Source organism: Arvicanthis niloticus, chromosome 22 (genome assembly GCF_011762505.2).
Source record: "Arvicanthis niloticus isolate mArvNil1 chromosome 22, mArvNil1.pat.X, whole genome shotgun sequence".
Classification (NCBI taxonomy): Eukaryota; Metazoa; Chordata; class Mammalia; order Rodentia; family Muridae; genus Arvicanthis; species Arvicanthis niloticus.
Window position 1 is genome coordinate 32,039,262 of NC_133429.1, and position 27,572 is coordinate 32,066,833.

The window sequence follows — 27,572 nt, forward strand, 5'->3', positions numbered from 1 at the left end:
TCACATTGGATTCCAGAGCACTTACGATTTCTTAATGAAAATTAAGATGCTTCCTCTGTTCTTTTACTGCATAATTGGGTAGTTGGGATTTTTTTCTGTTGCCCATGTCCCATATTAATTCATGATTACAAAAGGTAAATTAAAATGGACATTTGTTCTCCCTCATTAGACACATAGAATCCATAGAAAGACAGATGGGGAAATAACTGCAAGTGAAATTTGTTATTTTAGTCCACTGAAACTTAAATACTAGAAAAGTATAAATACATAATGTAAAGGCTATACTCAAAGTTACTTGTTCCTGTAACCAGCAGTCACAAGTGGAGCCATAGATATGGGAAATGTCATTTAACAATTTATATTCACTTTATCATTGGATCATTCTCATTGCATTTATTCATTTACATTTCTGGGAGTTTTTTCTGGGTCCATACTGGGCGTTTAAAAACTGACTGAAAGAAGGACATGTCCTCATCTAGTATCTGATTAGATGAAAACTGTCGCAGAAAATAGACCTTGTTTGACAGGTTTCTCCAGAGAATTTAACAAGCCAACTCAGTTATAACTTATGTGCTTTGTAACAAAGAATGCACACATATACAGACTCAAAGTCACATGAGAGAGAGAGCTAGAAATAGATCAAGAAAGAGAGAGAAAGAATAAGAGAAAGTTGTCAACAGAACATGTGTAATAATATTATGGGTTTACCACAGAACAAATTCATCAGTGAATCTAACCTTGTGCCGTTTAAAATACAAAATTATCAATACTCACCATTGCTATGCATTTAAGCATGGCAAGAGCCAATACTACTTCTTCAAGTAATCTATTATAATTTTATTATAAATGCAATGTTAAGAACACAAAAGCAATTTTTTATTATTATTACATTTAACTGAGTTCTTAAATTTATTAGTAAAATCAGGATCTACAGTACCTCGACCATATATATTAAGTAGACTGTCTAGATATTGGTTGTATAAATAGTCAGTGTCTCACAAAGAAGTTTTTAAAATAAAACTGCACTTACTACAAGGAAATAATATTTAATATATCTGCTGAATAAAATTCTAAAATTTGAATCAGTTTGGATATGTTCAAACATGGTATAAAAATAGATCTGACACTTTGACAAATACCATATTTCTTTTACTTTATTTTTAAGGTCAGAAGCAAAAAGACAAATCCCATGAAAAGACTGTAGAGGAATGTTCACATCTTTTTGACTTTTATCTCTGTTGTCAGTGAATTTTAGAAGCATGAAAGAGACTGTTATAGTAGGCTTTAAAAATAACTTTAAAAAGAGGTCAGAAGGCCAGTTGTATGATTTCAGCACAGCCATTCTTATAGAAAAAAATTTTTTGAAAATATGTGTTGGCAATTTTAAGTATAACCTACTAAAAAATTGCCCAGAAGGTATGCTGTTATAGAGTTAAGAATATGTCAAAAAAATCTCACTCCATTCTCTGTTACACTTTTGCATCAAAGAAGAAATATGGAATCTATACATTAATGGTTTGGGGCAGAAAATAGTAGTTCACAAAATGGTGGCCAGCTGGTAGAAGGGGTGGAAATATTAGAAGGGACCAGGGCAAGACAGAGCCCGCAAGGACACATTTGAGTCATCTATTTCCTCGGAAGGGGATTCACCTTTCATAATTTTCTTCATTTCTGGTGTCATATTATGAATCCATCTGGGGAGTCATCCATTATTTGAATCAGACTCACAAAGATTCAATTGTTACCCCAAACGTATCAGTCAGCATCCATACTTCTAAACATCTCATATTCAAAGCAGAACAGGTATCATTAAAATGGGAAAATACTCCCAGAAGCTCATGTTATGTACAGGGTTCATGTTTTAAGTGATAATGGTAATTTGAAATGATCTAAGATAAAATGTCTATTGTGAACTCTGAGAACCAACTTCAAACACTGCAGCCAAGGATAGTATAGCGCAGGCTTATGGCAGAGCACTCGGGATACTGCATGCATTTCTTAGCACTTCTGAATTGTATGTTGCCCAGCACTGTAGCTAGCAGGTTAATGTGCAGCGCCAGCATTTGGGTGCATGCATCTGTTCCCAGTGCATGTGAATGCTTGTACTTGTGCATGTAGCTGCGAGAGGTGAACGTTATGTCTTCCTCAATTGTTTTCCATCATATATTTTCGAGACAGGGTTTTTTTATTGAACTTAGAACTCCATAATTTGGATAAGCTGACTAGCCAGCAACCCTCATTTTTACACATTTATAATTTTATAAATTGTTCTTTATAGAAAAAAAGAAAGGTGATACCTAATACTTTATAGTAAAATAGTACTTCAGACCATAACACTGACTTTCTTATCATCAAATATCTAAAAGTAAGATATTTCAAAAAACTGAATGTTACATCTAGCTCAAGAAACCATCCAGCCACTAAACAGCCACTTTTCCTTTGCATGACTGTCTCCAAGAGACACATTCCTGTCACACAGACTCTAGGGTTTCTTTTTAATATACTGACTGTCATAGAACCTCCTCTGCAGGGTACCAGGCGGGATACACATATGGACATCAAAATGATCTTTAATGCTCCCTGAGGCTGTCAGTTTTCAGCGAGAACTCTGATTTCTAGAATTAGCTCATACGTGTCAAAGTCTGTTCCAAAATCAGCTCTCCTAGAAAATTTATGTATCTTGGCAGCTTAACAAAGGAATCCTCGATTTCAGTGAGATCAACAGAACCATTTTTAGAAAATTACTGCCAGACCTGAAGCTAATTTTCTCTAATTCTACAACATCTGTAAGCTTCCTATAGAAATCTGGATTTTAATAAGCCCTGGGGCCTAACAAATGGTTGGAGATGCTTAAAGAGAATAAACTCTCAACACCATTTGAAAGGAAAACCACAAGATAGCATAAAAGAGAATATGGGATACAGGCTTTAGAATACTTGACAGCTTTTAAAGCCTCACATGCCAAAATAGGAGCAAAGTACTGGTGCCATAAGGGAAATCTTCATTAAACTGCTCTAGTATTATGAACCATGGCCAGTGATACTCCTGGGACCCCAACACAAGATGATGACACACCTAATACAAAGAGGAGAAAGTCCATGGATGGACAAGATAAAATTTGGATTGAGAATACAGTGATCCCTTCCAAGATTCTAAACCATCGCCAGTTTTCAGGTTGCTCTGATTTTATCACTTCAGACTACATGGATGGTCTGCTGCAGAGGAATCTTTAAAAACCACTATGTTCATTAACATCCGACACCTCACTGGGTACAAAATATAAACAGGATTGGTATCACTTTAAGAGCCTTCCCAGCGTCACTGTGATAAGAACACTGAGAAGAAGCATGTGTGCTGGCAGTAATACTCTTTGCAATGATCCAGAACTGAGTATTTGGAAGAATATGTTGTCCCTCACAGTGTTGCATGCATCAGATAATTAAATCTAATCTTATTTGCATTTTCATGATATTGGCTAATGATATAAATCTCAGACTTCCTTAAGTTGTCAATAGAATGCCTAAGAGTAGTAAATCAAAAACACGTGCTTTATCAAAGTCTATGGTTAATGCAAAGGTAAACGGAGCTCGAGAGAATGTTTGCTTTGAGGTAATCGTATTAGCAGACTCTTTTACAAGTTGTATTGAAAATGAACCAAGGACGGTTTGAATAATTTCCAGGCACCATTTCATGTAATCCCTCAATAGTTCTGCAAGGGCAAATGCTATTACCACTTTCAAAAAGCAAGCAGAAAAAGAAAAAAGTTAGAGCCAAACATGAAGTAATGTACATGATACTGTAAATCAAAAACTTACAAAGTGAGTGTTTAGGAAGACAAAAAATGATTCCCTGGATTCTCAGATTTATGGTTTTGTTAAAGATGAAGTTTATGTGTATATAATATATATGTATATATACATATATATTAATATATATTACATATGTGTAAATTATTATATGTGTGTATCTACATTATATATGTATATATGTGTATATATGCATATATATGCATACAAGTGTGTGTATATGTGTAAAAGTAGTTTACATGAAGTTGTGTGTGTGTGTGTATGTGTGTGTGCATTACTTTCATGCCTTGTGCTCATAGATGTTAGACAGTGGTATCAGATTCCCTGAGACAGGAGTCACAGATGGTTGTAAGCTGCCGCGTGTTGTGAACATAATCCAGGTCATCTGATAGCCAGCTCTCCAATAGCCTTTCCCCAAGCTTATGCTTATCATTTCTATGCTATCTCATTTATATAATGAATTCACAAGACATAGAACCCATTGTGGATGACCCTGAAATATTTAAAAGCAGATCAGCAGGCTAACTAGATTGTATGTTACTCAACCTCTGAGGTTTTGAATTGGCCGCTCTATTTTCTGTACCTACATAGATTTGTCCCCCTTCACTGATATGTACTCAAGTCTAAGTGATTGGTTCTTGGATCGATTCAGCCCTGACCTTTTCTTCTGGTGCTAATTTCTGTTTCAAACTGCCTGACTGACATCGCTGCCTGGATGTTCAGCCCACACACAAGATGTTTTTTACTGCCTTCATCTTTCTTCACAATCCAGTCTTTTACTAGATCTTCTGTTTCTGTCCATCATTTTCACAGTCCTTTTAGCAGAACAGACACAGTAAAAGTCATTAAAATGAGCTGCATCCTTATTCACAGTCATAGTACTCACCTTCCATTTTCATTGACTATACATTGTATCTCTTTTGCTTTGACCCTGCCTTGAATATCTGCTCAATATATAGAAGCAGAAATGACACTGGCCATATTCAATGCAATTTCCTGCTGAATATTCTATCCATCATCTGTCTTAAGAAGATGCCCCTTCTCCCTGGGTCTTAAAATGACAGGAAAAGTAAAGTCAGACTGCAGCCACACACTCACAGCTATGCCATACCTCACAAACTCAACAGATGCTTGGTCGTGGAAGACATGGGTACTGAGTAGCTAGTTGTCATAATAAAAGGGTAGGTTTTTATTGCACTTTAATATAAACTCAGTTATAACACTCTTTATATTTGTTCCCTTATTGTCTCTTTATATCTGTACCATTTTTAGTCTTAAAGATATCTATGAATTTGATTGTCAACCAACCATTTTATATTATAATTGTTTCTTCCTTACATACACAACATTGGGGTTTGAACCTAAGGCCATGTCAGTCTGCCATTGAACTATTTCCTTCTCCCTGTTTTTACTTTGCATTTTGAAACAGTCTCATAATGTTGCTCTGGAGTGGCTTAAGTTCTCTTTGTAGCCCAAGCATGTCTTAAGCTTGCCATTCTCCTCTGTCAGCCTACTAGATAGTAGTTTATAGTAAAGTATGGGTTTTCACTACCACACCCAGCCAAACACAGTTATAATGCATGTTTCTTTTTCCTCTAGTTTCTTGGTGATCAAGATGATTCTATTAGAAGACAAATTTGTTTATTTTCTCCTATTCCAATAATATATATGTTTTCTCAAGTGCTCAAATAATGGAATAAATGTTTAATTTTTTAAAATATGCTCTGAGAAAAATAGGTTATCATCAATCAGAGCCACTAAATTCCAAGCAGTCTTTCCTCATCAATTAACACAATTGAGACAATCTCCCACAGGCATGCACACAGGCAATCTCAATCTAGACAGTACCTCATTAAGACCCCCTCCCAGATAACTCCAGACTCTGCAAGTTGACAATCAAAAGTAAGCATCACACTAGGCGAGCATTCTATGACTGGGGAAGAGCCACACCCCTTCCATCTGAATCACTTTTTAAAAATGTTTCTCTGGTTACTTTTAGGCAGAGTAGATGAAATACCAAGTTTATCTCTGCATTTAAGTTTTGCTAGATAAACAAAAAAGAAGAACAACCCAAGAAGGAGTTAAAACGCTTTTTCATGAGTTATGGAGTCTAAGCTTCACCAAGAATAAAACGGATAAAAAGCATTAATTTTTGGCAAGTTGATGATTAATGGATTGAATCTTTTGCTGTAAGATGCTATTCTTTGAGTAGGGATAGTACAGAGGCTAACGTCAAAAGACAGGAAGGGTTATTAGGAAGTGTAAAAGTCAAACGTACTTTAATAAAGAGTAAAGTTGGCACTAATGCCAAATTATATGATATGGCTTAAGGATACGATGTCAGGCTCCTTTGAAGCTAGGCTATGTGAATACCAGGATCTTACAAATTATGACTAAGTAGATCTAGAGGAACTCAAGGTTGGATAATATACAAATCAGGTCGTATCGTTCTTGAAATGACCTCATTGAGTACAAGGAGCTGTGGCTATTGGATTCTAGAATGCGTAAAAGAAGCGTTGGGGTAATAGAAAGATAGAGAAAATGGACCATATTTTGTGAGTGTTATAATTTATGTCTGTACAGACATAAACACATTAGTGGGAGCACATGGGGTTGAGTGCGTGTGCACTTATGTGCTTACGAATGTGGAGGGAAGCAATGACCTCCAGTATCTTCCTCTATCTCTCTACTTTCTATATAGACACACGTTCTCTCACTTGAACCTAGAGATCTCTGATTCATACAGTCTATCTAATCAGCTTGCTGAGGGGATCTCCTGTCTCTGTGTTTAGAGCACAGGGATAACAGTATGTCCATCACACACACCCACTGACATTTACATGGGTTCAAAGGATCTGAAGTCCCCTTTCCATGGCTGCATGGTTCTTTATATACAGAGCCATACAGTTAAACAGAAAAATGAAATTAAAAGGGGGAATTTATAGAACTAGAGATTGTGGAAATATGAATAGCAAACACAAATTTTGTCTTATAAATCATATATATACATATATGTGTAGATTATTTTTATATATTTTATATGTAGATATAATAGATATTTGCTTAACAAATATCTTTCAATACTTGTCTAGCTGTTGTTATTATGTCAACTGGCTTACTTAGAGGTTTTCAGAGAAAGGGGCAAGATACAAAAGTAAGTAATGATGTTGTTCAAGAAAATAACAACAGGGTGACTTGGCTGAGAGGAGCATTGATAATAAAGAACACTTCCTCTGTCTCCCGCCTTCCCCAGTTCACACCAGACAGTCACCTCCTTGGCATTCACATGTTGTGTTGAGCACAGAGATCTGCGTGCCCATTAGCTATGCCATGACCCCTGCAGTACTGACCTGCCAAGCTCACTAACTGTGTCTGTGAGAGAATAATGAAAGGACTGCAAATCTTCCTCTTAAAAAAGAACATTCCATGAGTCGGAATAAAATGATCAATGTTGCTTTTTCTTGTTATGGTGATGGAACAGTCCATGAGATCTCACAGACACATTTTTGCAAGGTAATTGAATATGCCACATAAAACATTATAGACTTGTATAGCCTAGAATGTTTATCTCTTCAGACATAAAATTCCAACTCTCTCTTTATTGCCTTTTTACCATTGCTTCTTGTATCTTTTACGTGTCATTTGAATACAATCTCTAAAAGCCACCGGTACTCCAGTTTGTGATTCCGAAACCTGCCTTGATAGGATTTTGAATTTGTTTGTGGTTCTCATGCACATGGGCACAACCAAAGGAGGACAAAAGGCAAACATGCATGAGATATTTAAATGGGTCTGAGGGTACATGCACTTTGCCTTTCTGATTAATTCTACTCTGTAGTCGACACTCACCACTGAGTTTATAAAACACAGCATCATAGAGAAACAAAGGAGTCCAGGGTCCTCTATGACCAGTAAAATCAATCTGAACACTATTACCTTACCATGAATAATTGGTGCGATATCTTGGCAAGACTCCAAAGCAGCAACCAATCACAAATTATGATCTATTTTAGAAAGAAACTAAACTATCAAGGGAAAACCGTAAGACGTGAACATCATAATCAATACTGACACCCACTGAGTTAATGAGTTGCTGTCATTATAATAACAATGGAAGAAAAATGGCAAGAAAAGAAACTCTTCAGGCTGAGGTGATTATGCCTGTAAGCCTGAGAACATTTATGCAGGTGAAATCTATTTTAAAAGCATGCTTCAAAATAGAAAACACTGAAGAGTTAATTTAAGATTCATTCTCTGCCTTGCACAGACAACTTAATCTTACAAAAGAGTTGTATTGATCTTCAGAAACCAAGGATGCTTGCTGCTCTTGCAGTTTCTAAGGAGATATTATACTCTAGTTTTCCAGTTTCTACTGGCATGTGTACTCCTTGATATTTTATCCTTAACACACATTATGTGACCAGATGTGAGAAAGGTATTTGTCCCTGTGGCTATGATTTCACATTCTATTGTCACCAAAATGGGTGTGGAGAGGGTGCAGGCTCATGAGGCATTTAAAGTATTATGATAAATGCTTTTATTCTCTGTGCTTTTCTTGCCTCATTGAAAACTACAGAATAAAGTGTCTTGGATTGTGGTTAAAAGAACATGGCACAATGTCTGTTATATATTTTAAGTAAAAGGCAACATCCTTTTCCTTCACTGACCTATGTAGGGAAGAGAGTAGCCATCCCACAGGCATGGGGTTGGTAGACCCTCCATCTGAGTCACAGGATGCCCTGGTATCTCATTCAGTGTTCTTAGATGTGGCTCATTCTCTTCCACATGGTAGGATCAACACATCTGGAATTTCTAGTTATTCCCCAATTAAAGAAGCCTCAAGAGCTGGAGAGATGGCTCAGTGATTAAGAGCACTGACTGTTCTTCTAGAAGTCCCGAGTTCAATTCCCAGCAACCACATGGTGGCTCACAACCATCTGTAATGGGATCTGATGCCCTCTTCTGGTGTGTCTGAAGAGAGAAATGGTATACTCATATATATAAAACACATAAATAATTTTAAAAAAAGATTCCTAAAGCTCTTTTTTTTTCATCCTTATTTCAGAAATTAACACTGGCTAATATGTTCTTCTATGCAAAATGGCAGAATTGTGGCCATACTGTGTTATATATATTTAGTGTACTATCTTATGTATTTTTTTAAATGAGCAGGTTGTTCATCCCAGGCCCTTGAGTATGGTGAGCAAAAGCTCCAGGGCTGATTTACATCCCCAGCTCCAAACATAAATATTCACTCTAACTCCTATGAAAGTAGATTTATGATCATTCATGAAGATACCATCAATATCAAATAGCAAACACAAAATGCACTGACTAGTTTTTCTGATAAAAACATTTTCACTATGACAACAGACAGATCAATGGCAGATGAATAAAAGTTCAGAGACTGCCTTGCCTCAATGAGACCAGAAGAATGACATCAATAGCCATGCTAATGAGGAGTGGGGGGAATCTCAGAGTACCTACCCCTAGACAAAGAACTCCAAATAATTAATAACTGCCAAAAGAAGAGAATTATACTCTCCATGGCATGAGCAGTTTAATTGGTTAGCCAATACAAAGTGGTCAGTTCTGAAATCATTTTCAGACAGACACATGAAATGGATGCAGCATGTCTGTCTCTCTCTCTCTCTCTCTCTCTCTCTCTCTCTCTCTCTCTCTCTCTCTCTCACACACACACACACAAATAAACATACACGTCAATAGTAAAGACATATGGCCATCAGTTTTAGGAAGAGTAGGTATATGGGAGAGGTAGGGTGAATAAAAGGAAAGGGAAGAGAGATGTAATTATAATTTAATTCATTTTTAATTTACTTTATATCCAAATCACAACCCCTTCCCTCCTTTCTTCCCAGCCCCACCCTTACCAATCTCTTCCCCCATTGATCCCTCCTCTTTTCCTCAGAGAAGGGGAGCCCCCTTGGGTACCACCTCACCCTGACGCGTCTAGTCCCAACTAGACAAGGCAAGTGCTCTCTCCGAAAATAAGAAGAAAACAACAACAAAACAAATACCCTTCAGAGAATAGCTGTATCAGGTTTTGTTTAAAAACACATTTATTTGGCCATTGAGAACAATGAGCTATTTCTACAAAAGGTAATTTCAAGCAACTAAAGTATAAATCTGAGTCCTCATGCCTAAGAATGCTACACTGCATTTTTGTTTAAAAAAAAAAAAAAACAGGCCTGTGAGAATCTTATGCTAGCCCACCCTTGGGCAGGATATAAGACTGAACAATTGCATCAACTGTACATGCTGAGACAGAGGTAGCTGCTGAAGGGTATTTCCAACTGCAAATCATGTTCCTGGCCAGGACACAGAAGTCTGTTATCTGTGGAGGAGTATTTTCTTGATCTGTTTACAGGATCAGCATTATAATGGGCTAAAGGATGGTAAAAATACGTGTGAGACATATGATCAAAAATATTTTCTTTGAACTGGACCTTTCTAAATACTACTTCTTTGCTGCTAAAATGCCTGGGCATCTATAAGGTAGCCATTACTCTGACAATAGTCTGGGTGATTTGAAAGTGGGGAGGAGTGGTCTCAGAAGATTACTTTGTGTTGCTTCAGTGTAATGCTCTTCTTGTCTGTTCTTGTGTATGAGTGACAAGCTATGGTTTTAGAATCAATGGAAGGAAAGAAAGAGAGATAACTCTCACACTTTTAACTTGATCTTCTAACCGAAATCAAGTCTGATACAGTGCTCTGTGAGCAAGACTGCTGTAGGTTGGGTTATCAGTGCCTAGAATGCTCAGACATGGAAGAAAGTGGGATAGGGAGTAGAGAAGGTATTGGTATTTCTGAAGATTAAGCACACAAACATATAAATAAGTACTTGCAGGTAATTTGTTTATTTGCCCATGGCAATTGGTGTAGGAAGTGCAGAAGGCCTGATCGTCTCCACCCAGATTTGCCTTAAGGACCTTGTAAAAGTTTGCTTCTGCCTCACTGGACTTAAACCTTGAATCACAGAGGACTGAGAGTATATTGCAGTAATGAAGGGACATTAACACTCTGTACACACTACAACCAAGCTATGTGGTACCAAGAGGTGGGATACTGACAGATGCAGCCACACCTAAATCCAAGTTAATTGTGGACTTCCCAGTTTGCAAGTAATCCTAGTGGGTTTTGTTTAAGCAAAATTTAATATGATTTTAAAGAAACCTATAATTGTTATAAGTCATTAATAATTTATTTATTTGGCCACATACCTGTCAGGCCAAGAGTGGAAAATAACATACCTGGATCAAATAAACAGTGAGTATCCTAGGTATAAGTCGAATCTGGGAATCTATACTCTAAACCCCTTTGTAATAAACTAATTTATGGCAAATTCTACCTCCAAGGCCGTATTTTCCTTAATGCTAGAAGTTTAAGAATTTGAACCTATGCTCAGAGGCAGAGTCTATAATACCAAGAATCAAGAAACTGGGGCACAAAGGTTGCTATAAGTTCAAGGCTAACCTAAACTACACATATGAAGGTAGACTTGGGTACATACATATCAGGACCGTCTTTCAAAAATAACACCAAACAAAACTAAACAAACAAATAGAACCCACAAATATCTATATGATTAAGCACATACTTTGAGGTGTGTACAGGATAAATGACAATCTTGACTAGAGATACGCATATGTAGCTTGAATTATACGACCCAAATAGACAGAAGCAGAGAATCTTACCACTCAGGTAAACTTAAAGTACCCCATGATCAGCTCTCAATGATGCCATCCCAGAGACTTGGTTGTAGTACGCTCATAAGTTGTTGGAAAGTCCCCAGCATAGCCTCACCTGCTCTCTGGCTTCCTATATGAAAGTATGATTGGTGCTCAGAAAGTGTCTCCACTCCTACTGCTTACTTGATGTGGCACAGTCAGGACAGTCCTCACCAGAACTGAAGCCATGCAAACAAGATGCCCTGAAGCCTCCAAAACTTGGAGGTAACTTAATTTCTTGTTTTTAAAAAATGTTACATAGGCATTTCATTACTATAATAAAAAATACAATTAACCTACATGATGTATGTATGTATATATGTATGTACATACATATGTACATATGTATGTATGTATGTATGTATGTATGCATGCATACCTAAACTATGTAACTATATACAAGGTGGGCAAGACCAAGGGAAGTATGTTAAAGCAATAACCTTGGTTATCCCTAGGATGGTGAGAAGATGGGTTATTTTTATATTTCCTTTTGAACTTTTATACATGGAAATTTCCTTTAATACCCACATGGAAATTTTATAAGAACAAAACAACCAACTTCTCTCAGAAAATAAGCACTCATCTTTAATGAAAAAAATGCTTTCACTTACAATTTATCTGAAAAACCATATGGGATTTCTGTGGATGCCGAAAATAAAAACGGCAGCTTATTGCAAAGAACTTCAACCGTTGCAAACCAAAATTAAGTCAAGCAGAGATTTAAGTGGAGGACATATGACACTAATAAATAAATCGTGGCCACCCACTCTGTGCAGCCACAGTGAAGACAACACAGACCTTATCAGGTGCCAGCCAGAAGTCTTCAATTTAATGATCCCGGGTTGGTGTCTCACCCCATTAGTTAGCCCATTAAAAAACGAGTTCACCCCAAGTACTTGAAAGAAAAAAAAAAGAGTTTCATATCTTTGTGGAAGTTATTTAATAAAATTTTACAATTAAATCACCCAAAACAATGACTCTAGTTTTATTGCTTTTCATTAAAAAATTTTCTAGTATTAAAAGTCCAAGTTGGTTTTCTATTCTTGTTCAGTGCTGCATGAAGATTTGTCTGTATTCACCAGAATCATGTCCAAGCCCCACCTACACACACACACACACACACACACACACACACACACACACACTGTTCTGCTTCTTTTTGGACACTTTGGAAATATTGCCACAAGTCAAGCCCATGACAGACTTAAATGCATAGACATGGAAGTTCAAACCTGAAAACTCAACACCTTAGAGGGGTGAGGCTAGCTTCGGCTATATAGGCAAACCATGTCTCAAGAAATCGCCAGTATCATGACAAAGAACAAAAATCTGTAATTTCCTTTCCCAGCATCAATATGGTAGCCATCCTTTAGAGCAGTGGTTCTCAACCTTCGTAATGCTGTAACCCCTTAATACAGATCCTCAAATTGTGGTGATCCCAACCATAAAGTTATTTTCATTACTACTTCATAATTATAAATTTGCTACCATTTTAATGTAAATATCTGTGTTTTGTAATGGCCTTAAGTGACCCCTGTAAAAAGATTGCCTTTCGGGGCTGGAGTGGTTAGGAGCACTGACTGCTCTTCCAGAGGTCCTGAGTTCGATTCCCAGCAACCACATGGTGGCTCACAACCATCTGCAATTAGATCTGATGCCCTCTTCTGGCTTGCCTGAAGACAACTACAGTGTACTCATATATGTAAAATAAATAAATAAAATGTTAAAAAAAAAAAGATTGCCTTTCTTTCCCTAAAGAGGTTGTGACCCACAGGTTGAGCACCACCTCCGTCAGCACTCCAGAACAAGTAAAAATAAGTCTCTGTTGTTTTTACATTTTATTGGCAGCATGCAGTAGACATAGAATATGTTCACTTACTGAACTAACTCATAGTTTTTTGAACTGAACTGAAAAAGTATGTTCATAATTCTAAGCAGATATATTTAGAATAACAGAAAAGTTTGCACAGAAATGAGAAGTTGTCATTAAGACATAATGAGAGTCTTGTACTAATTTAAAACTTTAAATAACAGTAAAAACACAGGAACTGGGTTCAAAGTAAGTCATCATGGTTTATTAACAAATTCTTCAGGAAAATTCCTTGCTTTGGAACTCTTCCTTAGCAGTATTTATTCTTTCTATGGCTAATATTTAGTGTTATTAAAGGATAACAATAAAAGCCATAATGGATCTCTTGTAGTAAAAAAATAATCTATTTAAACCATATAACCCATTTGTGGTACATACTGGGTCTTCACTCTCATTTTTATTATAACAAGTTTAACTCTTATCTTTCTTCCATTCTCATCATTAATTGCCACTTTTCAAGAGTAAATTATGTTTATAATATATGTATAATACTATGTATATATAATAAATCATGATTATACATACGGTAGAGAATCATATATAAACTAAAACACTATGAACACGACATTTATTGGGAAAACAATTATAAAAAGACAAAGTTAAATTTTGGTCAATCTTAATATTAAGACTATTTTGAGACAGGGTTTTTATGATTTAGTCCAGGATACCTTAAATTGGTCTATGTAACAGAATTTGGTCTTTAGTTCATAATCCTCCTCCCCCACCTTTCAAAGTCCCTAGATTCCTGAACCGTGAAATTATAATTATGTATGCAGTACCACCCTGACCCAAACTGATCATTCAAGATGAATTTTTCATTCATATATACATATATGTACATATGTATATATGTACATATGTGCGTATGTATGTATGTATGTATGTATGTGTGTGTGTGTGTATTTTGCCTGCCAAACAGGTGTTTCAAAGTGATCATGTAGCATTTTATAACACTTGTATAGTTGCATTCTTATTATGAAATGTGCTTAAAGAAATTCCAATTAAGGCATTTCTATGACCTGGGCTAGTTGCATTGTTGGTATATCCTTTGACTCAATAGTGTTTAAGAAGTTCAAAATTCCAATTCCTATGCCCTATGTTAAGACCTCTGAGTACAGTATCTCAGTACGTGTGTGGTATGAACCAATTCCAGAAGGAGTTTTGCCTCACTTAAAGTTTATATGTTTATTCATTATGCGACCAACCTGCTCCCATAATTGGAGGCAGGGAAAGTTCAACATCAGCACAGACGCCTGAGGTATGAGCAGAGTACCAATGAGAGGATGATGGACATCAAAAACAATTCTTATATGTGCCTAATATCTGTCATTTATCTACTTCTATGTATATCTAAGATCTATGAGCAAAAGGGTTAGCCATCTGATTATGAATGAAGGAATGACATTTACTTTATCTATTTTCCCCTCCGCATATTAATGTTTACTTATTTTAATTACTATGAAAAGCTAATAAGATAATGAAGGAACTACTTAAGGATCCGACGCCAAGCTAGAGCAAACCAACACAGAACAGAATGAGTCCTTATAGTGTACACAGACTAAAAGGCAAGCATAATGAATCTGACCTATAAAATATTTGCTTGCCGTCCTAGAAAATATATGTTGACTTTATTTTATTTTTTTCTTTTTGGAGGAGGTATGAATACAGCAAAGTCGTCCTATACTCATGCACAGTTTCCTACACCATTTTATTATAACATCCTATGATTCTCTTTGTAATGGCAATGCTGTGCGTGTTACTATCAATGGTAGACTTAGAGACTCAGTGTGACTATATGCTTAGGGTGGTCTTGCTTCACTGTATGAAGAGGCTGGTGAGCAGTCCATGTCATCTCCATCCTTTCATCAGACATACCCATGAGCTTTTCAGCACAGATTGTATTTTAGAACCCTTTATCTCACGTCTTACCATCATTGTGTGCTTTACCTCAATCTTCATTCACTTTATACCCTATCTTTATCACTAAACATATAAATATTATAAAAGTATAATATCTTATATAAATATTAGGTAAAAATATATAATACTTTATAAAAGCATATAGAAGTCATAAATGGTGGCATATGCCTGTAATCTCAATAACTCAACACAGGTGAAACAATAAAGGGTTAGTCTAGATTATGTTCCAAGACCCCATCTCTAAAACCAATCAACAAGACAAACCAACAAACTCAAGACAAGAGACTCTGTGATTAGATTCAATCAGCCAGTTGTCAGTCCTGGGCAGATTTAATTATATGCTGTTTCTGTTCTCCTACACAAGCTACTGAGTAAGGTATCACAAAGCATGTCCACATTTATTACAGACAAATTGTTTCAAATGTTAACTGCCTAGTCATAGGTTATGTAAAGAGAAGCCTTAGTACCATGAAGAAGAATAAAATGCAAACAACCATATTTAAGATTTTGTACTTTGTATCCTTAAAACAAGAAATAGAAATGTTAATAAGTCATATTCTGACTCTTTCAAAGGACTTGCATATAAAAACATTTAAATATGCCCAAATGATTGATATATTAAATATTTCAACGAAGAAGAAGCCACGTATCTACTAAAAATACTTATACGGGAGAAATAGAGCTAACACACATTGCCAACAGGAATGACAGTATGTGGCTATTTGGAAGACAGGAAAAAAATTAAAAAGTGATTTAAATGTTTCATAAAACCTTGATATTAAATATCTGGGTATCAATGAGGGAGAAATAAAACACCAACCCCAATACAGACTTACCCATGAATGTTTACAGCAGGTTTATTCTATATATGTTAAGTATGGGGATGATTTAACTGTCCAACTGGTAAATGAAGAACATCTTAGACCTATGCCAAATAATATCTATTTAATAGCATACCACTCGGTAATAAAGAATTAAGTAGTAATATATACCACGTGACTGAATCTCAGTAGTATTATTAGTAAAGGAAACCACAGGCAGATGACTATGTACTTTAAGAACCTATTCACATAAAGTACACTAAAAAGGCAAGTCTGTAGAGACCTGAAGCACATGAGTAGTTGAACAAGATTGATTATCCAAGTAGAGATTCGTGTCAATAGACATCAGGGACCTCTCTGTGGTAAGGGAATGTTGTATAATTGGATATGGGCAGTGTTTGTCTATATTCACTAAATGTCACTGAAGTGTACACTGAATATGGGTAATTTTGTGATATAAATTTGATCACAATGAAGATGACATTTTAACAAAGCTTTCAGCATCTGTCTGAAAAGGTTATATCTTTACCACCTTCATTAATGTTCAGTCATAATTGTAAATAAGGATTAATTTCTCAGTACTCTAATCTCAATGTCAGTACAATTGAGTTTTTACAGAGGAACAGAATGAGAAATTCCAGGTATTTTTCCACCCATCTATGCTAATGTTAACAGCACATTTTTTTTTTTATTTCACAGCTAGTTCTTTAGAACTACCCTTCCTCCCACACAGCTAACCTTACTTGTCTGTCCAGACTTCTATGACAAAATATCATAGACTTACTGGCTTTGAAACAGTGTCTTAGTTAGGGTTTTCCTGCTATGAACAGATACCATGACCAAGGCAAGTCTTATAAAGGACAACATTTCATTGGGGCTGGCTTACAGGTTTAGAGGTTCAGTCCATTATCATAAAGATGGGAGTATGGCAACATCTAGGCAGGCATGGTGCAGGCAGAGCCAAGAGTTGTACATCTTTGCCTGAAGGCTGCTAGTGGAAGACTGATTTCCAGGTAGCTAGGATGAGGGTCTTAAGCCCATGCCCACAGTGACACACCTACTCTAACAAGGCCATATCTCCTAATGGTGTCACTCCCTGGGCCAAACATATTCAAATCATCACAAACAGCATCTATTTGTCTCTCAACTGTAGGGCTTGCTTTCTCTTCTACACAGAAATTCTAGTATGATTTTAGTGTGCACAGCGCTTATGTACATAGTAATTTAACACATTTTAATTACTGCTAAAATAAGCCTTAGTCAAGCTCAAGGCCAGTTCATCTGAGAAGTGCCCCAGTGTCCACAGTGACCTGATTTTGTGTGTTTGCATTAAACTTTAACTCGGAGAATGAGGTAACAGTTTTTCCCAGTTACTCAACACTTAGCAGGTAGCTTCTCCCAACTGGTAACATCATATTCCAAACAGTAATATCATTACCAGCTGTATCACTTACTTTGATTGATTCAAGACAATTTGTCTTAAAATACAACATTAGTATGTGCTTTTACTTTGTCATTTCAAAATGAAATAAGATGGAAAAAAGTCTTATCATTTACTACACACACAACCAGGCCCGATACCTTATGTCCTTTATTTCTAGACATTCCTACTTGGTCTCTCACTGCATACTGTCATATTAATGGCTTCTTTTCTTTTTTTTCTCCCTTTATAGACCCTTTTCTCATAAAGTATATCCTGAGTATGGTTTTCCCTCCCTCTACTCCTCTCCCTTTGCTCTAGATCTACTTCTTTCTGTCTCTCATTAGAAATGAACAGGCTTCTAAGAGATAACAACAACATCTGAACATCGCAAAATAAAATAGAACAAGAGGAAGCAAAAACTAACGTATTTTATGAGTCAAGGCAACCCAGTGGACAGAATCGAGTACCAAAAGCAGGCACAAGAATCAGAGACTCACTTGTTCACACACTGAAGAGTCCCATAAAAACAGTAAGCTGAACGCTATACTATCCTATACTACAGCAGTTTCCAACCTTCCAAGTGCTGTGATTCTATATAGTTCTTCATGCAGTGGTGACCCACAATCATAAAATTACTTCCATTGCTCCTCTGTAACTTTGCTATCTATAACTGCAGTTTTGCTACTGTTAAGATTCATAATGCAAATATCTGTTTTTTCTCATGGTCTTAGGAAATCTTTTGAAAGGGTCATTCAACTTCCAAAGGAGTCAAAATCAATAGGTTAAGACCTACTGCTATTGTGTGTGTGTGTGTGTGTATATATATATATATATATATATATATATATATATATATATATGTGTGTGTGTGTGTGTGTGTCTATATATATACATATATGTATATATACACATATACACAAACATATATACATACATATATGTATGTATGTATATATGTGTATGTATATATACATATGTATATGTATATATATACAAATACACACACATATATATATATACATATATATATATATACACACACACACATACAAACATACATACATATATGCACAGAGGACCTGGTGTAGACCCTTGCAGAACCCATACATCAGTCTCTGTGAGCTCATATGCACATTGCTCAATTGACTCCATGGGCCATGCTTTCCTGGTGTCCTCCATCCCCTCTTACACCAAACTTTTCTATGCTTCTTTGTTCTCCTTCTCCCAATTCCTTCTGATCTCTCCTAGGATATGTGTCAGAATATCTCAAGTCTTTCTAAAGTACCTATTTAAGGTACACTAGATTTTTGTAAGTCTTTCTTTACACACTTGCTGTCTAATTTATTAGCAGAGAGAGCTCTTGAACTTCTCAACCTGTCTTCATTGACCACTTATGTCCTTTAATCCTGGTGATAGAGCTAGGACAGGTTTACACAGAAAGTAGAGGAACTATCATGGCTTGAAGCAATATGATCCTTTAAATACATCATTGCTAGTTGCTGAAACCCCTGTTTTTCAAGAGGGGCAACCATTTCAATTTAGTGGCAAGAGGTATGAAGCTACTCTTTACTTAACCATAAGTTATTCAAAAGGAACCTATAGGATTTGCCATAAATAATTTGGGGGCTAGAAAGATTGCCTAATGGTTAACAATACTGTTTTTAATTCCAGAGGACCTGGGTTCAATTCCCAACAGCCATATGGGGCTCACAGTCATCTGTAATTCCAGTTGCAAGAGATCTGATGCTCCTTTCTGGGACAGAGACATGCATGTAGACAAAATACCCATACATATAAAGTAAGTAAGTAAATAAGTAGGTAAGTAAGTAAAGAGATAAATATTAAAAAATAAATTGAATGCAATATTTTGATAATTCCAGTCAGATGGGTCTGCTGTTATTTCAGTATATATTTTACTTATATAGAACTTTTTAAAACAACAACAAAAAAAAAGCCTAAGAAATATAAGTACCACTGAATTGGAAAACAAGTATAACTTAAACAGAAAGAATTTTAGTTTTTCTATCATTCTCTATAGTATGTGAAAACTCTTTAAATAGTGTGATGATTTGTATATGCTTGGGCCAGATAGTGGCACTATTAGAAGGTGTGGCCCTGTTGGAGTAGGTGTAGCCTTGTTGGAGTAGGCATGGCACTGTGGGTGTGGGCTCTAAGACACTAATCCTAGCTGACTGGAAGTGAATTTTCTGCTAGCAGCCTTCAGATGAAGATGTAGAACTCTTAATCCTTCTGCACCATGCCTACTTAGAAGCTGCCATGTTTCTGCCTTGATGATACTGGACTGAACCTCTGAACCTATAAGCCAGCCCCAATTAAATGTTGTCCTTGTAAGAGTTGCCTTGGTCATGGTGTCTGTTCACAGCAGTAAAACCCTAACTAAGACAAATAATACGATGATATTTCCGGTATTTTTCTTTTGAAGCCACTTTTCTCAAGTGATACTCCGGTCCAGGTTCTACACCATTGAGGGGGGCATTTTATGTTTTGTAGGACCAAATTTATTAGATAATTGTTTGGATTTTTCTGCTGGTCTGAAATTCATCAGCAAAAAATGCAGTATGAGCCTTAAAAGTAAAGAAAAGTACTAGTTTCTTTTTTAGTTCTTTTTAACCCAAAGTCACTATTGTGTTGATTCCCGGTCTATTCCAGCACAGTGCCAATACCTTTAGCATTTTCCACTGACAAGTAGCGATAACATAGGGAATTAGGTCTATTATGCAGCCCATACTTTGAATGTCTTTCCCTGTAATCTCTGTCTCCTCCTCCATAACCGACTCCATAACATGAAGTGCCTAGAATCTTGCCTCATCTCATTTGCTTACCATACAAAGAGCACCCTTCTAGCCAAATGAATTACATACACTCAGTGAATAGATTACCTATGTATATTCACTAAAACAGCTCTTGTTAAAGCCTCAACACATGATGATGGTGACATTGTCTGCACTGATCATTACCTATTGTAAGAAAGATAGAAAGTGTGCAGGAAGAAGTATACCTTGATTTACTGCAATAATACTTCTCCAAGAACATGACCTTGAACAGAAGCTGCAGGCAAGAAAGGCAAAGGACATAGCAAAGAGTATCCCAGGCACAAAAGCAGCAAGACAAATGTCAGAGTTAGAAATTAGTTTAGATTGTTCAAAGGATGGGACAGAGTCCAGGACTCAGGAAGAAAGTTAGGGAAAAAGTCTTTGAGCAAATATATTTAAAAAGAAATTCAGACTAGAGCAGGGGAGAAAAAACTTCCCACATACCTCAGATACACACACAAGTATGTGTACACACACATACACACGGAGAGACTCTACAGACTGGGATGATGGGCATATGGAGATAAAAGAGCTTAGATGCCTCTTCCGTTTAACATGATTTAAGGCACTGATGGAGTATGACTCAAAAATGATACTGAAAACTAGTATCAGAATTTACCACCTACCCTTTAGGTAGAGCTGTACAAAATATACTAAATTGTGCACACGCTTATTTCAGAATGTAGATATATTAATTTTAAGATATTAGTCATAAATAATTAAAGAAGTGTTCTATGTACTGATAGTTATAGAAATAAGCAATATCTTCTTATTCAATAAAATTAAAAATTTGAAGTATCAGGCTAAATAAATCAGGATCAGAAATATGTTATTTTAGTTGACTTAGATACTGATCTCAAATAATGATGACCCTGATAAAAGTCAACAGAAGAGTTCCAGTAAAAAATCACTATGCCTGATACGTGTGTGTGTGTGCATGCACGCACGCGTGTGCGCGCGCACACACACACACACACACACACACACACACACACACACACAGACTTAAAGAACTAGAGATAATGGAGAATAAGCTTCTAGCCTAAAGCAAGAGCTGCATGTCTTCAAAGCACTCTCATGAGAAACATCAAGCGTATTGTATGTATTGTAATTGGTGGTTTGAAATACAATTTTCTTCTTGTATAATTTGCCTCCAGTTAAATCCAAATGCATCTAAATTGACAGGCAAACATTAACAATGTTTGCTTCTTTTAAATTAGGAAAACGAGTATATGCTTTTACAGTTTCTCTTACAGATACTGAAATTTTAAGTGTTTTCTATCACGCATATATTTTTTTTTCAGTATTACAGAGCTAATATGGTACAGTGAATGACACTGCCTTTTTATTTTTCAAAATTTTGCAAAATAGAAGTTGTACTTGACACTGGAGATCTGCTGTGACCTTACTTATGAAATAGCTTTGTGCTCATCAGCATATTCCGTGCTGATGCAATTACCTGTCTGCATCCACTGTCACATCATGAACTCCTCTCTGTATGACATCCCTGGAAGTTGCTGTGTCTGGTACTCGGTTAAGACTTCTAGTATATAGGTTGAGCCCACCATCTGTCATGTACCTGAAAAGAATTGCCAACACAACATTAATCAACAGAAAGTAAAATGACCTTATCCACATGACATAAAAGAATTCTGTACTGGGAATTTTCAATAACTACTCAAAAACCAACTCTTTTAAACCATTTTATATAGAGAGATGCCCTCACCAGAAAGAAGTAAACTTTATTTTTAATTTTATTAAAAAATCAATAGTCTTTACTATAATAGGACAGTAGCTTTTTATAAAACTTGTTAGACATACACAGTCACACACAAACACACACATAGACAAATACACAGATACCACTGACACACTCATGCCTATCATAGTAGACATGCACTCCTACAAACATGCTCATGCATGTGTGAACACATACTCACATACACACACACTCATGCACACACATATGAACAGATTCACATACGCAGATATACAAACACCACAGACACATACTAGATACATAAATGTAAAACCTTTGTTGAAACTGCTAGAGTAAAAAACTGAGAAAGTTTTCAAATTACAGGGATAAGTAAGAGCTTCCTTAATAGGATTTCAGTAGCACAGGAAATAACCACAAGAAGTGGCCAAGAAATGGTGTGTGGAGAATAACAGAATTCATGAGACATGAAAGTGAAAGGCAATGACTGCACTGAAGGGTTACAACTGTGATGGCCTAGGCAAAGAGTCAGAGAATTCTATATCAACAAATAGTCTATAGAGCTGCTATGGACTAGCTGGGTAGGCTCTGAAAGCATTTCAATTATCCATGATTCCATTGTGTGAGTTGCTTACCTCTGGTTAGGCTGAGTTAGCAATGGCAATAATAACATGTTTGGGATATATGTATATGTATATATGTATATATATACACACATATGTGTGTGTGTGTGTGCATGTTTGCTTATGTCTATGTATATGATGTCTACATATATGTTTGTATAAGTATATGATATATGTGATGTATATAATATATATGATATGTACAATGTACATGATGTATATGTGTATGATGTATGTAATGTTTATGATGTATGTGATGTGTATGATGTGTATGATGTAGATGATGTAGATGTAGAAGCACAAGTATATTCACATTTGTATGTGGTGTGTGTGTGTGTGTGTGTGTGTGTGTGTGTGTGGTGTGGTGTGAAGAGCACTGCCTATCGTGGAATAGCACTGTGTGACTAATGCCTAGTTGGCAGCCATTTGTTCTATGAATGTTTCTACAGTAACACAAAATGGCTAGTATTTGAACGATGAAATTGGTGAGTCAAGGATAGGGATATGTGGCTTCACGAAACGACACAGTCAGGTTCTAGTGCCTTTCGGTTGCTGTACCTCTGTCAATTATCCTAAGTTTTTAGGAGATCTGAAGGAGAAATGTAGCAGGACCAGTTTATTTCATTTCAGATTTTTAATTTTTGTCCCTCAGAAGTCACACATTTTTTTCATTTTTGTTCAAATGACTCAATTACAATTTTAACGTTTGGTCACATGCACATAACTATTTATGACTGCATCCAAAGATAACTTCAATTTCCACTCAATTGAAATATGTAACTTTTCTCTCAATTTCTCCCTTTTGGCTTCATAGATGTACCCTTTCAACTCATTCTGAGTCCCTTCCTCTGACTAATTCCTAATTACTGACAGCTTCAGATTCTCAAGGGTGTGAAGTAATTTCAAAAGGAGAAGTCTGAGATAAGCCTCTGCATGCTTCAAGATATTTTGAATTCTGAGAATGCCAACTGAGTAACTTTATCGTTTCTATCCAGAGTACATGAAAACCACAACATCAGTCTCATTTGCATGGCCTCGTGACAGTCCTTGTGGTATTAAAAAAAAAAAAAAAAAAAAAAAAAAAAGCTAAATTAAACATTTTCTTTTCATTGTCCCTATTAAGCTTTTTGCTCCTTTAACCCGCAAAATATCCTTGAAAAATTGTGAAGAGCAAGCAAATTTGTGATTCTTTTTTTTTTTTAATGAAATGTTAGCAATAGTTTTCATATCACTTAAAGGAAGTACTATCAAATTCAAACATTCTTGGGATATCTCTGACCTTCTCATTGGTCCCACATTTCAATTCTACATTGAGATATCAATAGTGGCATACTATAGACTCTGGCAAGTGGCCCTCCAGACAATGTCCTCCGATCAATCTCTAGTTTAGACCAGCCACATCCCATGTAGGGCCTTGAGAACAAAACTGTGCCATGCTTTAAAAGTCAGTCACCTCTACACCACTAATATCACTAAGGGAAAAAGGTCTCAAGGTCATCTCAGCTATCATAGGGAAGAACAAAATGCTGATTATCTCCCAGTGAACTTTTGACCAGTGAACTTTTGATACAATTTTCATGCATGAAACATGTAGTTCACAGACCCACATATAATAGACTTCCTAAGAAAGACTGGTAGAGTTGAAATGAGAGAGACCAGAAGTCTGAATTGGGCTCCAAATGAAAAAAAAAAAAAAAACAAGTAAGACACAGGATCTAAAAACACTGCTTTTCCCTAAGTAGATGACTCAAGAGAGGGACAGCCCACTGCCATCAAATCAGTTTCCTTTTCCTCAAAGGCACACAGTTGAGCCCTGATTTTTTTGCCTTGTGCAGGTAACTGTGGCCACAAAGGCACTCTGGACATTAGTGCAAGCAGAAGTCAATTGCAAACCTTTCAGGCCTGGCCAAATGTTCTCCCACTGTGGTTTTTTTTTTTTCAGTATCTTTTGCTATTTTCCTGATGAACGGTAATTAGGTCAGGGTGATACTGGAAACCTGATTAGGTAAGAGGAGAATTATCAAACTTCTAATTCTCTAAATGACCTTGGTTTACATTCCCCATATGAAGATCAAAGTCAGGAGGGAAAGACCCAGTAAGAGAAATAGGTGGATAAAGGCGTCTGCTACTAAAGTTGAGTTAGATTCCCAGGACTCACTTTGGTGGTAGGACAGAAGCTGACTCCTGTTAGTTGTCCTCTGACCTCTACATGTGTACGATGGTATGAGTTTACCTGTAGATATACCCACATGCTCACACCCAAAATAAATAGGTAAAGTGCAGTTTTTCATGCAGATTTTAGATTTCTCTGAGTACAAGTAAGTGTTAATTAATATAACAAGAAGTCTGGTCTTGTGGGTTGGGGGCTTATAATATCTATCATATGCAGAACCCAGTTATGTGTGTGTATATGTGTGTTCATATCCGTGTGTTATTAACTCATTGAAAAAATGAGTACTTATGTAGACACAAAACTATTAGTACATGAGCTCCATATGGTCAAGCATTCTGACTCTGTTGTTCATGACTGTATGTTCTTAGTGCTCAGAATGCTCTTTACCACATAAGAGAAACTCAACAGGAACTTTGTCATACACACACACACACGTATATTCATATGCACTCACATAAATATAGATATGTTTACACACCCATTTACAATGTAGCTTACAATGTTTTTTCTCTCTGAATTCTTTGACCTCTAGTGTTCAAGCCTGCAACCTCTAGAATTCTCTATTGAGATGAGATGCATGCATACTGCTTTTACCCCAAGACCCTTTTGCATTTTCTGCCAACTTCGTATTCTGGTGTGTGTCTAACCCGTGTTTCAAACTCTGCACTCTCTCTTCACACAATTTTCCCTCATGGTACACTCTTTTGTTTCCTGTGCTGATAACCTAGGTAAGCAGGTTCTCTTTGGTTCTGGACCTTAAGAATTCTCTTAAGAAAAGTTCATCCTTGTGTTCTATTTTCATCAGTGCCACTTAACGACTTTCTAGTCCTTATCACTACCAATGAGTTTGCCATACTTATGGATGCATGACCATTAGCCTGGGCTGTTACAATAGTTTCTGAAATCTAACTCTTGGATTCTCACTTTATTTGCCTGCTTTCCCTAAAGTAGTCTTTGCAAAATAATCAACATTTCCATATCTTATTAATATTCATAACCTCTGTGTAGTGCTTTCCCCTGAATATAGTATATAGCTCAACTTCTTTGCATCATGACTTCAAGACAGACCTCAATAATTCTATTTCTTACATCTTACCTTTAAATGTTCCCCTTTCATGCTTATCAGTCAATGGAAATGCTGTCAAATTCCATATCTCCCAATGTCCCTCTGGTTATGAAAATAAAACTGAAGCTTACTGAATGGGTCATGCCTATAAAGTATTTCCCTTATCTTTGGCTATTTAGTTCAGGGACCATAACTAATATGCTTTCTTATTCAGCCTTCTCTGTATCATATCTGAGTTTAGCACTTTCTCCTTACTCTGAACTCCGGGCTGTATAGACCATTTGAAATTATTGTACCATGGATGTCCTCTGGTTTTGGATATAAACTGCTCTTCAATTATTCTGGCAATACCAGAGTAAGCATTTTACATTAATGGTATATGCTTAGACTCTGTGCTGTCTCCCAAGGCTCAGGTTTTAAATGCTTCTTCTCTGTGGTTGGTGCTATTTTGGGGGACTGTGGAATCAGGTGAGGTCTAACTCATAGAAGTGAGTGGACAGAGGCAAGCATTTGAGGGTTCAAATCTGGACTCTGGGTTAGGGAACTCTCTGCTTCCTCTTCAAAAGTGATGTGAGGGGAATCTTAAGTTTGTGTTTTGGTGCATACCTTTAAGCCTAGAACACAGGAAGCAAAGGTAGGGACATACATTGTCATGAGGTCAAGGTTAGTCTTGCGTAATCTGGGATTATATCAAAAAAACTAAAAGAGGGATAGAGGGAGACAGGAACATGGAAGTGAGAAAGAGACCACTTTAATGGAAGGTTGGTAGATAATAGGAAGTGATGAAAGTTACAATGGTAATTACATAGTTGTGCACGTGTGTGCACATTTCATAGCCTTTGTGTGGTGATCAGACGATAACTTATAGGAGCCTATTCCCTCCTCCAACAAGACACCAGGCATTGAACTCAGATTATCAAGGCATAGTGGAAAGAGTTTTTACCTGCTGAGCCATCTCGCCAACCCAGGATTAGTTTTAATAGAATGTCCTGTTGCTCCCAAAGATTCTCTGATGAAACTAGGTATTTTATTTTGCCAAAACACCATAAGAATTTTAGAATATATATATTTAAAATTAAAGAATATTAGAATATATATATATTTAAAATGTAATAGCAAAAAGAAAAAAGACTATAATATTCTAAAGTCTGAAACCACCAATAGAGAATCAATCAATCTACACTTTCAACTCTAGGTCTGGAGAGATAGCTTGAAGGTAAATAAATCCATTGCCGAAGCTGGTGATCCGAGTTAGATCCCTGGTACCCCAAAGTAGAAGGATTTCTGAACTCCACATGTTCACCATTGTATACATATGCCCACACAGACACATATAACATAAATGAATAAAATGTATTAGAAACTTTAAGAATCCTTCAACTCTGATTTTCTCTGCAATTTAAATTGCATGTTCATGATTAAACCATGCCACAAATGACTTGTTCCTTAAAGCTGTTAGAGGCAGCCAGACCAGAAGCAGAAACTCAGAAAAATTTCTCCTGTCTCCTTCCCACACCCTTAGTAACTATAAAATCTGTTACTTAGGAACATAGAAGACTAGTATGAAAAAT

At 36.4% G+C, this 27,572-nt stretch overlaps 1 protein-coding gene across 7 annotated transcripts in view; it reads right to left on the minus strand.

Moving 5' to 3' along the window:
- The window catches only part of Nav3 (neuron navigator 3), a 712,871-nt gene that overhangs the window by 108,222 nt on the left and 577,077 nt on the right, over positions 1-27,572 (minus strand). For all 7 annotated transcript variants that reach the window (XM_076920185.1, XM_076920186.1, XM_076920181.1 and 4 more), the window contains one exon: positions 21,882-22,001. In XM_076920185.1, the coding sequence (XP_076776300.1) occupies positions 21,882-22,001 (120 nt within the window). The remainder of the gene's footprint in view (positions 1-21,881; positions 22,002-27,572) is intronic.